The sequence below is a fragment of the Danio rerio genome, chromosome 10, assembly GCF_052040795.2.
Source record: "Danio rerio strain M-AB ecotype USA chromosome 10, GRCz13ab, whole genome shotgun sequence".
NCBI lineage: Eukaryota > Metazoa > Chordata > Actinopteri > Cypriniformes > Danionidae > Danio > Danio rerio.
This window is the reverse complement of record NC_141030.1, coordinates 9,268,988-9,282,500: the sequence shown is the minus strand read 5'-3', so window position 1 is coordinate 9,282,500 and position 13,513 is coordinate 9,268,988. Positions and strand designations below refer to the sequence as shown.

Sequence of the window (13,513 nt, the reverse complement as noted above, 5' to 3'; positions counted from 1 at the left end):
CAAAATGCAGAAGCACTGCACTGTTTATGAAAGATTGAGTTTGATTTGGGGCTTGGTTTATTTTTTAATGGTGCACAAGTGTGTTTACATACTAAATGCAAGAACCCAGAGGAAAATCTGTGATTATACACATCTGACAAAAGTCTTGTCGCCTGTCCAAGTTTTAGGAACAACAAATAATAACATGACTTCTTGTTGATCATTTGGTATCAGAAGTGGCTATATGAAAGGCAAAGACCTCTAGATTATGCTTATTTTATCAAAATAAAATATGATCCTTCCTTGATTTTAAATTATTTAATTAGTACAGTAAGGTCTTTGCTTAGAGAAAAGTCTTGTCACTTAACAGAAATAATGTACGGCATAGAATATAAAGTCATGCTGCGGTGTAAAAAGAATAAATATTGTGTATTGTGACTCCCATGAGCTTGGAGAACTGCATCCATACATCACAGTGACTCAGATAACTCCTTAATACAGTCATCTGGAATAGCAAAGAAAGCATTCATGCAGGACTCCCAGAGTTCATCAAGATTCTTTCCCCGTTCATCTTACCCCAGGCATGCTCATTAACGTTCATATCTGGTGACTGGGCTGGCCAATCCTGTGGTACGATGACTTGCTTTGCTTTCAGGAACATCGATGTGGAGGCTGAAGTATGAGAAGGTGCGCTATCCTGCTGAAGAATTTGCCCTCCTGTGGTTTGTAATGTAATGGGCAGCACAAATGTCTTGATACCTCAGGCTGTTGATGTTGCCATCCACTCTGCAGATCTCTTGGATGCCCCATACTGAATGTAACCCCAAACCATGATTTTTCCTTCACCAAACTTCACTGATTTGTGTGAGAATCTTGGGTCCATGCAGGTTTCAATAGGTCTTCTGCAGTATTCGTGATGATTGGGATGCAGTTCAACAGATGATTCATATGAAAGGTCTACCTTCTGCCACTTTTTCAAATGATCAACTAAAAGTCAAGTTGTTATTTGTTGCTCTTACAACTGGGATCGACAACAAGACTTTTGTCAGGTAATGTATTTCAGAAACCACATTTAAATATTGCAAATATTGAATTGAACAAGTTTTACTCAAGTTCTTTGAAAATGACTGTTTAAAAACGGTCAACATTTTTGGAAAATGACGAATTCAAAACACCTTTACTCTGAAGTTTTAATGTAATAAATAAGTGTAAGTGAAATGGTAAGCACAGTAAGGACATGTCATGGCGCTACATATGCTAGTGGAAATTAACAGTGCTTTAAAATGTCTTTGAATCTGCTGTTCATGAAAGAGTGGGAAAGTGAAAAATAGTTTTAACACTAATTTCCCCTTTTAGTATTAGCCCGGGCTGATCTTCTGAACTCACCATCACAAAGGTGCCGTTCCATATGTTTGTGGTGACGTTGATGTAATAATCGCTCTTCTGGTCCAGGTCCTTTAGCGTACACTGCACTGCGCGACATGAGGCCGTCCTGCAGTTCTGTGGATGGTCAACAGATGATGAACACAGCTACGGCTCTGAGGATGGAAATTTCTAGACATCCTGTTATTTGTAATCATGAGACGGGATTAGTCAACAACCTAATGGAGATCTGATTAAAAACACTATCACACAAATCATTTCATACTTCATCCATTAGCGCTTCCTGCATGCGTCATGATCAATAACATCCAGCCAAAGCTAATGTTTTGGACTGACCAGTTCATCTGTTCCTCTGAAGCTCTCCTCAGTAAATCGGGCTGAATGAGGTTTTACACTGATCTTCAGAGGGTCGATCAGATCGTTGTCTTTACAGAGGATTTTGTCCGCCTGAGAAAGGAAATGTTATTGTCAAATAAATATCAGCTGCATGTTTATGTTTGTTTGTATTATGATTGTAAAACTGGTAATGTGTACATGAAATTTTGCTGCTAGTGTTATAGTGCCAATTTTAGTTTCCCTAAACTGGACAATAATGTTTGAGTGTACACTCACCGGCCACTTTATTAGGTACACCTTACTAGGACTGGTCCAACCCAACCCTTTTGCCTTCAGAACTGCCTTAATCCTTCGAGGCATAGACTCAATGTACTGTAAATATTCCTCAGAGATTTTGCTCCATATTGACATGATAGCATCACGCAGTTGCTGCAGATTTGTTGGCTGCACATCCATGATGCGACTCTCCCGGTCCACCACATCCCAAAGGTGCTCTTTTGGATTGAGTTCTGGTGACTGTGGAGGCCATTTGAGTACAGTGAACTCATTGTCATGTTCACAAAACCAGTTTGAGATGATTCTCAAATGACTTTATGAAATGGTGCGTTCTACTACTGGAAGTAGACATCAGAAGATGGGTACACTGTGGTCATAAAGGGATGGACATGGTCAGCAACAATACTCAGGTGGGCTGTGGTGTTGACATGATCCTCAGTTGGTACTAAAGGGCCCATAGTGTGCCAAGAAAATATCCCCCAAACCATTACACCACCGCCACCAGCCTGAACTGCTGATACAAGGCAGGATGGATCCATGCTTTCATGTTGTTGATTGCAAATTCTGACCCTACCATCTGAATGTCGCAGCAGAAATCGAAACTCATCATACCAGGGAACATGTTTCCAATCTTCTTTTGTCCAATTTTGGTGAGCCTGAGTGAATTGTAGCCTCAGTTTCCTGTTCTTAGCTGACAGGAGTGGCACCTGGTGTGGTCTTCTGCTGCTGTAGTCTATCCACCTCAAGGTTAATATGGCGAATTAAGCCCCGCCTTTTAGTACAGGAGCCAATCAGCGATCGCTATAGAATAACAATTCTTGGGGGAAGGGGCTTGGACCAGATGTGAGTTTCTTCATACTTTGTGTGATACGAACATTTAGAAATGAAACTAAATAGACAGTTATTGTATAATTTAATTGGTCATTGATAATATGAAATGTAATCGTAAGCTTGGAAAGTAGTTTTGGAGAATTTGATGTTTCCCCATATAGACAGAATGCCCGAGCATACTGCCCGAGAGGCATTTCAAAGATGGCCGTGCCTTAAAGGAACTTTGATACCTCGGTTGTAACGAGTGGTTATTTAAGTTACTCCTGCCTTTCTAAGAGCTGGAACCAGTCTGGCCATTCTCCTCTGACCTTTGGCATCAACAAGGCACTTGCGCCCACAGAACTGCCACTCACTGGATATTTTCTCTTTTTCGGACCATTCTCTGTAAACCCTAGATAGGGTTGTGCGTGAAAATCCTAGTAGTTCAGCATTTTCTAAAATACTCAGAACAGCCCTTCGGCACCAACAAACATGCCACCTTTCTTCCCCATTTTGATGCTGGGATTGAACTGCAGCAGATCATCTTGACCGTGTCTACATGCCTAAAGCCATTGAGTTGCAGCCTTGTGATTGGCTGGTTAGAAATTAGCATTAACTAGCAGTTGGAAAGGTGTACCTTATAAAGTGGCCTGCCAGTGTATATTGATGTTGGAATGTGTTATTGTTTCACTATAGTTGAACTGAGTTGCTCACAGGTGATGTTTTAATCCTGCTTGTATACAGGAGAGGATTTCCAGCTCTCGTGTTGTTGGGAAGCGAGATATTGAGGTAAACCAGACTGACCGGGACAGTTCCTGTAGAAACCTGTGGTAACATACACACACACTCATGTTTGGCTGGATTATTACATTGAGCTTCATTTTCAAAGTGAGCCAACAGGTGGTGGTAGAGAACCATCTGAAAAGTTTATTTTCACCTTTAGATTAAAGTTAAAATCGGGCCCAATGTCCTTGTAGTTCTGCACTGTGGTGAGGAAGTTGTTGTCTTTTTCAAGTAAATAAACGTCTATGTTTGATTCTCTGAGGAAATGAAAGTATAAGAAAGATATTAATCGAAAACGTATAGCTTAGTCCAGCGTTGTGATTTTTTTAAAATTCTAATATTTTTGTTAAAAAGTTCTTTCTTTCTTTCTTTCTTTCTTTCTTTCTTTCTTTCTTTCTTTCTTTCTTTCTTTCTTTCTTCTTTGCATGGAATAACAGTTTTTAAATTTTTTGGAACAATTCATAGTCAACATTATTAGCCCCATTATCTCTGTTATCCAATAACTTGCCTTGAAAATAAACTAATAATAAAGCTAAAGAAAATAAAATTTTAAATTGCTCTCTTTCTTGCAAAAATAACTAGTACAATAGTATGTGCCATCATCATGGTGAATAAAAAATAAATTAATTATAAATTAGTTATGAAATCTATTATCTTTAAAAAGATGTTGGAAAAAAGTGTTTACACAGAATAGAAATATAATATTCATGCCAACTACAATGTTCATATCAAATACAACATGCCAACACTTTCTAACCAATCACTGTTATTTTCATGTTTTCTTTATTAATTTTAGCGTTGATTATTAATCATTTATACTATATACATACATACATACATACATACATACATACATATATATATATATATATATATATATATATATATATATATATATATATATATATATATATATATATATTTATTTATTTATTATATATATATAATTTAAATAAAATGTCATTTAAAATGAAATTTTTTCTCAAGAAACATCTCATTTATCGGTCATATTTGTGCATATCAATTCAATCAATTAGTATATATATATATATATATATATATATATATTTATCAATAAACATTTAAAAAGAAAAACATCTATTTGAAAAAAGGGTTAATCAAAATGAACGTATTTCTTCTCAAAGCATCCCTGCTTACTAAAAAATTAAATAAAAAGATAAATAAAGATGATGTTTCATGAATATATTTTGTACATTCTCTACTGTAAATATATCAAAACTATTTTTGATTGATATTGTGCATTGCTGAGATCTTTAAATGTGATTTTCTCTTTTTTTTGAAGCATCAGATTCGTATACAAATAGCTACAGCTGAAGTCAGAATTATTAGCCCTCCTTTGAATTTTGTTTTCTTTTGTAAATATTTCCCAAATGATGTTTAACAGAGGAAATTTTCACAGTATGTCTGATAATATTTTTTCTTTTGGAAAAAGTCTTATTTGTTTTATTTCGGCTAGAATAAAAGCAGTTTTTAATTTTAAAAAAGCATTTTAAGGTCAATATTATTAGCCCCTTTAAGATACATATTTATTTCAATAGTCTACAGAACAAACCATCGTTATACAATAACTTGCCTAACTACCCTAACCAGCCTAGTTAACTTTATTAACCTAGTTAAGCCTTTAAATGTCACTTTAAGCTGTATAGAAGTGTCTTGAAAATATCAAGTAAATTTATATATATAATATTATTTACTGCAAATATAAAATAAATCAATTATTAGAGTTATTAAAACTATTATGTTTAGAAATGTGCTGAAATAATCTTCTCTACGTCAAATAGAAATTAGGAAAAAAAATAATTAGGGGGGCCAATAATTCAGGTACTCTAATGATTCTGACTTCAACTGTATATCTCTGCAACACTTTGTCCTAACCTGACCAAGTATACATCAATGGGAAGCTTGGTTATTTAAATTTCAGATCATGCATAAATCTCATTTTCCGAAAATCAACACTGGTTGGCTAGTTTTGTGGTCCAGGGTCACATATAAGCATGTGGACAGCAACTACTATTACAGACTGTGTTTTGATCCAACGCAGCCAAGTGTTAATACCTTCATTTTCATGCACTTTCTGACAACACATCTAATCACGATCATTTATAAGGTCAACAGGCTAAAAGTAGATGGCTATTCTAACGCATTCAACTACATGAGCGTTTACTCGAAAGCTCAAACATTTTAGTTGCCATATTTAGCGCTATCAGTGTCACAATAATACACCATGGTATAACCCTGTGGTTCCTTTATACTATAAAATAATTCAATTCCACAGAATCGGTTTGTGTTAGGACAATATGAAGAAATAACTTATTTGTTTTTGCAAATTTAAGTGGATTGATCGTAAAACAAATAAACTGTCCCAAAAAAACCCTCAAGAATTGTGTTTTTTCAGCACGTTTTAAATTAGTAGCTTAAACAAACAGCAAACATTATGTTTTGAGTGTATGAAACCCCTACATTTGCGATTATCCAATGTAATTTGAGGGTTGGACTGTTGTAACCCTGTTCAAAAAACTAGCACATCTACATAGACTATGGGGAAAAAAAACAGCTGGCCAATCAGAATGAAGTATTTCTGTCAGGTGTTGTCTGACCTGCTGAGGATGATCTCAGAGTTGTACTGCACAGGAATGGAGATGGAGATCTTATTATCAGCAGGAGTTTCCTCTGTGCTGTCGCTGTAGCAAAAAGGAAGCAAACAAACACTGTTAAGCAGGATCATCTCTTCATATTTCACTAAACCTCTGCATCTTTCAAGTTTCTCATCATCTACTTTACTTCTAGCTGTTCTAGATCTACTACTATCTAGTTCTACTAGTTTCTTTTTTCTCTTGAACACAAAACAATGTATTTTGAAAAAAAAAGTTGCTATTAACATTCCTCACACTTTCTTTTGGCTTGCTTCCTGTCTTTATCAGACAATAGAAAGACAAAACGGAAGTCAATGGCTACCGGTTTCCAACACTCTTTGCACACTTCTTTTGGGGTCAACAGAAAAAAAGAAACTCATAAAGGTATGGAACCACTAGAGGGTGAGTAAATGGTAGGTACATTTTCAATTTCGGGTGATCTATCCCTTTAAGAGACTCTCACATACATGTATTAGCACTTTACAGTACCTTAAAGCTTCAAAGTCAACTTTGGCCTCTTTTTTAAGCTGATTCAGGTTAAAATCAAAATTGACCACAAATGTTGCCTGTGAAAAACAAGCAAAACCATTAGAATCATATGAGTCTGAAATTAATATTAAAGCTGATATGCTATACTGTAAGTGTGTCTCACCAGTTGGTCTGTCCTGAGGGCTGGATAACTCACTTGGCACATGAGAATATTTGATTCTTTTATTGGTGTGCACTTCACCTCTGTCCCCTCGACCTAGATAATCAGAAAGGAAATGGGTGATAGGAAGCTTTCTGCAACTTAATTGATTATTTATACAATATTAAACATTGTTCAGAAGCGTAAAAGTGCAGAAACGCTACAGTCTGTAGACGCCTACTGTTAAAAAAAGTTAACACAGATAATTATTACAGTTAATACAGACAATTATTAATGGATAATTTTGAGCTAATTTCATCTTCTCGATTTAAAATAGTTTTAGGGGCGGGATCAAAATCAGTGACTTATCGCGAATCTGCTAGTGGAGTGATGACGTGTCGGTTTCTCATTCGTATTCAAAGCGGAGTTTTCTTATCCTATGAGAAGAACCTGCTTCCTAATTATTCATGACTGCACGTGCTTTCTGAAGGCAAAGCAGACCTGCCAAGTGGTGATACCCAATGACTGGGTGATAAGCAAGGCAATACAGCAAGCACTATTTATCCTTTCATGAAGGGTCAAAATGTTATGTGTTTGTTTCTATTATTCACGGTGTTTGTTGCTGTTTTTCTCCTCGATGCTGTCAGGGCCGACACAGCAAAGCTGTTGGTTTGCAGCAAGCATTTTTATTGGGAGAGCAGTACGAGAATTGGAGAATGGGGGACTTTGTCTTTTATTAGTTGACTTCGGTACCATTCAGACACATCACCTATATCCGTGCTGCTGTGTTCGCCTATTTTTAAAATCCTCCCGTTTACCGGCAGGGTTAATGGTTGGAATAGACAGGGCAAGAGACCTGCTGCTCTGCTATCCACTGTGTCTGCATTCAGACCCAGGGATTGAGGTGAAAAGTCCTCCTCATTTACAGTGTTTACATGATTATCTTTATAATGATATAACAAATTGTGGCTAAGTTAATATGAAATTACTAATAATCTGCTGGCAGCGCTCCACACCCATCATAAAGCATTTTTTTAAATAAATTCTAACATAGACTTGAACTGAAAAAGGGATGTTTTATAGCCCTTTAAAAACACTTGCAGAACTGAGCAATTGCATTCAGAATAAGGCAAATAAGCAGGGACAGGATGCTTCAGATACTATATAGAGCATTTGATTGGTCAGATCTGTGGTCAGGGCTGATGGTAAGTTAATGATAGTGTCATAAAAATTATTAATCCATATTGGCAAAAATAACTGCAAATTTTGAATGCTCACATCTTCTAAATGTAAATTTGGTCCCACTTTATATTAAGTGGCCTCAACTAACATGTGCTTACATTGAAATTAATTATTCGTTACAATGTACTTATTGTGTAAATACATCTTTTTACATTGTACTTATGATTGATTAAATACATGCATGTAATTACATCTGAAACTAATTTCTGTAATTACATTTATAATTACACTGTTAACCATCCCTTACACTTTAACCCTCCCTTAAACCTACCCTGGGGTGGACTGGCCATCTGGTAGGCCAGTCAGTTTCCCTGTGGGCCAACATACTATTTGGACCAACGTGATCATCTTCTTATCATTTTTTACTGCCTAACTAATTGATAATATAGTAATCTGTGACGCGCTGAAAGGAAGAAGTTTTTTTTTTTTCTCGGACAGACCAGCCCATGTGACATTATCTGCAGCACATTGGTTCTTTTGTTTATTGCCATTGGGCTGACCCAATCACAAACTCCTATTTTGTGCAATGAGAATGGAGAACAGAAACAGCGTGCAGACGTTTGCCTTTCACATGGGCTGCGCCTGCAGCACGCAGCAGATTGGTGACTGTTGCACATCTATCTGTCTATTCTATCTAGTTACCTATACGTCTATATAAACACTTTTTATTTTTACTTTTCATCTGCACCAAGTCCTGTGGCAACTTCCTCCCATGCTGTTTCCTTAACCTGCAAGTCTTTATTTGACAAATGATACAGATCCTAAAGAACTTATTTGGTCCAAATATACAGTTGAAGTCAGAATTATTAGCCCCCCTGTATAATTAGCGCACCTGTTTATTTTTTTCACCAATTTCTGTTTAATGGAGGGAAGATTGTTTCAGCACATTTCTAAGCATAATAGTTTTGAAAACGTATTTCTAATAACGGATTTATTTTATCTTTGCCATGATGACAGTAAAAAATATTTTACTTGATATTTTTCAAGACACATCTGTACAGCTTCAAGTGACATTTAAAGGCTTAACTAGGTTTATAAGGTGAACTAGGCAGGTTAGGGTAATTGGGCCAATTATTGTATAACGATGGTTTGTTCTGTAGATTATCGGAAAAAAAAATTTGCTTAAAGGGGCTTTTAAATTTGTCCCAAAAATTGTTTAAAAAAATGTATAACTGCTTTTATTCTAGCTGAAATAAAACAAATAAGACTTTCTCCAGAAGAAAAAATATTATCAGACATACTGTGAAAATTTCCTTGCTCTGTTAAAAATCATTTGGGAAATATTTAAAAAAATCAAATCAAATCAAAAGGGGGCTAATAATTCTGACTTCAACTGTATATGTGTGAAGACAATAAGTGTGCAAAACTGAATAACCAGAGGGTCAATTGAAAACAGCTAAGATTTGCACACGTGAGATTAGCTTCTAGATTTCAGCTCAGTCATGAATGACAAATTTTAAGAATTGCTAGAAACTCGGTGATAAACTGAGATGGAGATGTTTTTTAAAATACACACATTTATATTTTACCAGTAAAATGAGAAAATAAAAAGTGTACTGTGCATTTTATACAAATGATGTCCATTTCTTATTATTCAAACTCACACTGGTAGCATTTAACATTGAAAAAGGCACAATTAGTACTACCTGAGGTGATTTTTGTTATAGTATTTATGCTATTCAGCTGTGGGAAAAAAGAAATTGTTTCTAAAATAGAAATTCCAGGTTATTGTTTGGCCAAAAACTCCTTTAAAATTGTACAGATTCCTTTTGTCGCGTGTAGTTATGGTATATTCTCGATAGTCAGGCCTACTTGCTCATATTAGTGTTGTCAATCTGGCAACCTGTGGTTGTCAGAGGAGGGGAGCGGATGAAAAAGTGCTTAGATTTTTTTTTTTTGCAACACCTAGTTCAACCACTGGGTGATAAATTTGTTTTTTTTTTTTTTTTTTTTTTTTTGTATTTTATCATCTTCTCTATTTTATACTTTTTAAAGTTGCATATTTATTTATTTATTTATTTATTTATTTATTTATTTATTTATTTATTTATTTATTTATTTATTTATTTATTTATTTATTTATTTATTTATTTATGTATTTGTTTGTTTATTTATTTATTTATTTATTTATTTATTTATTTATGTTGTACAGTGATGTATTATTATTATCAATCCATCTATTATTATTATTATTATTATTATTGCACCTTTAAGTGGCCAGGGTGGGTTCAAGGGCATTGCTATGCTTTTTTCCTTGAGTTGTTTCCAGGGGATTGTTATGCAGTTGGGTTCTGGGTGGTTTTCAGGGTGTTGCTATGCTGTTGCTTTGAAGTTCTGGATGGTTTCCTGGTCATTGCTATATATTTTGAACAATTGGATAGTATTAAGATTGTAGAGTATATCATAAATGTTTTTAATAATAGTATGCATTTGAGGGTAATTTTCAGCATGTTACTATGCAGTTGCAAAGATGTTTTGGATAGTACCCAGGGCAATGATATCCAATGGTTAAGGCTAAAATGTTCAAATACCTTCCAGAGGTTTTTAAGGCATTGCTATGCACTTGCCTTGATGTATTGGCTGGTATTCAGGGTGTTGGTAAACTGTTGCTAAAGTGTTCTGGGCAGTTTTCTTTGCATTAAGTCTTGTGCAGTTGAATTGAATCAATATTGTGGAGTTGCTACAAACTGACAGTTAGGTAGAAAAGTATTTCGAGAGAAATGATACAATAAAATGTCTCATAAAACTGCTAATTTGTAAAAAAATATTTAAATTATATTGAAAATGTAAAAAAAAAAACACCCACTCAACACTACACCCCTCCCCCCATTCAAAATCTTGAAAAATACCCATAAAACATCTTCAAAACAGACCATATGCCCTCAGTGGTTCAATATTATCAAGCGGGAGAATATTTGTGCGCAAATAAAACATAAGACCACAGAAGTGGATATTAGTACAGACCACAGGGGTACATCAGTGCCTCTATATGCATTCATGCATGAGAGTTTACCAGTGGTGTAACAGAGGAGTAGAACAGGTTACTGGAGTAACTGGCTGACACTCGTGTATTATACGCATTTTCCTTCCTGTTCATCACCGTCACCGTGAAGGACAGTCTTCTCTTGTTTTGGCTGACCACCAGTGGGGTTTTGCTGAAAAAAATGTAAAATAAAAAACAACAACAAAAAACTAATATTATAACCTTGTATTTTTACATTACACATATAAGACCAGGATTCATAAACAGGACAAATTTGCATGGAAGTATGCAAAGTGCAAATTGAATTTAAGCTTGTTTTTTTTAGGACTTAAAAATGCCAATACAAAATAACTGATGACAGAAAACCTTTGCAATTAAGGTTGCATGTTTCATTGTCATTTTAGCATCTGATAGAAAACGTATGCATATGCAATAAGTTCATATGAATTAACAGTGTCAACCATTTTTTATTGTTAATGTTTAAGCAGTGGTGGAGGAAGTACATAAATTGAACACATTCAAGAGTTCACACTTAGCTGATGATTGGTAATAAAGCTTGTTTGGCATGCTGTCCTGGGAGAGAACCCTAAGCTCATAATATCCTCAAGCCTGGGGCTCACACCCGTTTGCAGGGCGAGAGGGGAGTTTGAGCTCAGGACATCCCCTCATCCCCCCACTGATTGCTATGAGGATGTGCTGCTGGTTGAAGTTTGTCTTTGTGTTAATTTTGTTGAGTCAATTTCATTATGTCTCATGTTTTTTGGACTGTGGGAGGAAACCGGAGAACCTGGGGGAACATGAACTCTGTAAAGACCCGAACCAGAGACATATTTGCTGTGAGGCAACAGTGCTAACTATTGGCCCGCTGTGCTGCCCTATAAAGGAAAAGAGGGGGAGAGGGGGTGGAAGGGGGGATTCTTCAAGATGAAGATGACTTAGGTAAGACACTTTGGTTATTTACACTAATTTAGGAATCGTCTGATTGGAGACTCATACTTTAGCTAATGCGGGACCAGCTGTGTCAATCATAAGCACGTGATCCTCTCAAAATAAGTATATAAAAAAACTTCTCTTGTTAAAAAAGTACAGATACTCTAATAAATCTACTCCAGAAAATATTCAAGGTCTTTATTTTCAATGTTTTCTGTCAAAGTACTGTACAAAACTACTTGTTTTTTGAATTTAAAGTAAATGGAATTATCAATTTTTATTTAATTTACAACAACAACGATGATAATAGTAAATAAATTATTATTATTATCAAAACTTGTCATGCACTGTTAATCACACTGATAACTAAATATAATTCAAGTGTGCAAAAAAGTGAACAATAACAATGTACTGTAGTAGCCTAGAAGATAACACATATGAATGAGTGCAAAATGTGGGTAAATGTGTTCAGACAAGTACAGTGCTCAGGATATATCAGTACACCCCATTTTGAAAATGAATATTTTTATCCATTTCTCAGTAAATATGGGTAATATATATTGGTGCATTTGAACAAAACAGATTTATTAAACAGATATATTTATTAAAATAATATATTAAATATTAAAATCTTTAGAAATGGAAAGATATTACATTAAAATTCATGCAAAATATTGATTTTTTTTTTACAAACTACATTTCAACAAAATTGTATACATTTTTGTTCCTCTTGATTTTTGCCATTTTTGAAAATTGTATTTAATATTTTTATAAACATAAATTTGGGTTAATAATTTGTGAACATGATGGTAAGTTATTTTGTTAGATAAGCTCTAAATTTGGCTTCAGTACTGACTAAACTAATGTGTATGCACAAATATAATATTGTAAAAGCTTCTTATAGATATTCCTATATATACACACATAACCCCTTTTAATTTTTCCTACAATTTCTGTTTAACAGAGGGAAGATGTTTTTCAACACATTTCTACACATAATAGCTTTAATAACTCATCTCTGATAACTGATTATTTTACCTTTGCCATGATGATACTGCATTTCGGTCCCTTGTACTTGTACATGTGTAATGACAATAAAGTTAAATCTAATCTAATCTAAACTAATCTAAAGACAGTACATAATATTTGACTAGATATTTTTTAAGACACTTCTATACAGTTTAAAGTGACATTTAAAGGCTTAACTAGGTTAATTAGGTTAACTAGGCAGGTTAGGTTAGGGAAATTAGTTATTGTATTACGATGGTTTGTTCTGTAGACAGTAGAAAAAATCTTAAAGGGGTTAATAATTTTGAACCTAAAATGGTTATTAAAAAGTTTAAAACTGCTTTTAAAACAAATAAGACTTTCTCCAGAAAAAAAAAATATATTATCAGACATACTGTGAAAATTTCCTTGGATTGTTAAACATCATTTGGGAAATATTTATAAAAGAAAAAAGGGTAATAATAATAATTCTGACTTCAACTGTATATATTTATTTATTAT

At 34.6% G+C, this 13,513-nt stretch overlaps 2 protein-coding genes across 2 annotated transcripts in view; one reads left to right on the top strand and one right to left on the bottom strand.

Annotated features, from left to right (window-relative positions):
- tctn1 (tectonic family member 1) overlaps nt 1-13,513 on the top strand; it is an 845,382-nt gene that overhangs the window by 295,824 nt on the left and 536,045 nt on the right. The window lies entirely within an intron of this gene.
- Nucleotides 1-13,513, bottom strand: part of itga2.2 (integrin, alpha 2 (CD49B, alpha 2 subunit of VLA-2 receptor), tandem duplicate 2) — a 54,101-nt gene that overhangs the window by 2,560 nt on the left and 38,028 nt on the right. The window contains exons 19-26 of the mRNA XM_087270090.1: nt 11,105-11,246; nt 6,874-6,966; nt 6,711-6,787; nt 6,186-6,269; nt 3,722-3,824; nt 3,499-3,609; nt 1,699-1,809; nt 1,366-1,479 (exon numbers count right to left, since the gene is read on the bottom strand). Of these exons, the coding sequence (XP_087126216.1) occupies nt 1,366-1,479; nt 1,699-1,809; nt 3,499-3,609; nt 3,722-3,824; nt 6,186-6,269; nt 6,711-6,787; nt 6,874-6,966; nt 11,105-11,246 (835 nt within the window). The remainder of the gene's footprint in view (nt 1-1,365; nt 1,480-1,698; nt 1,810-3,498; nt 3,610-3,721; nt 3,825-6,185; nt 6,270-6,710; nt 6,788-6,873; nt 6,967-11,104; nt 11,247-13,513) is intronic.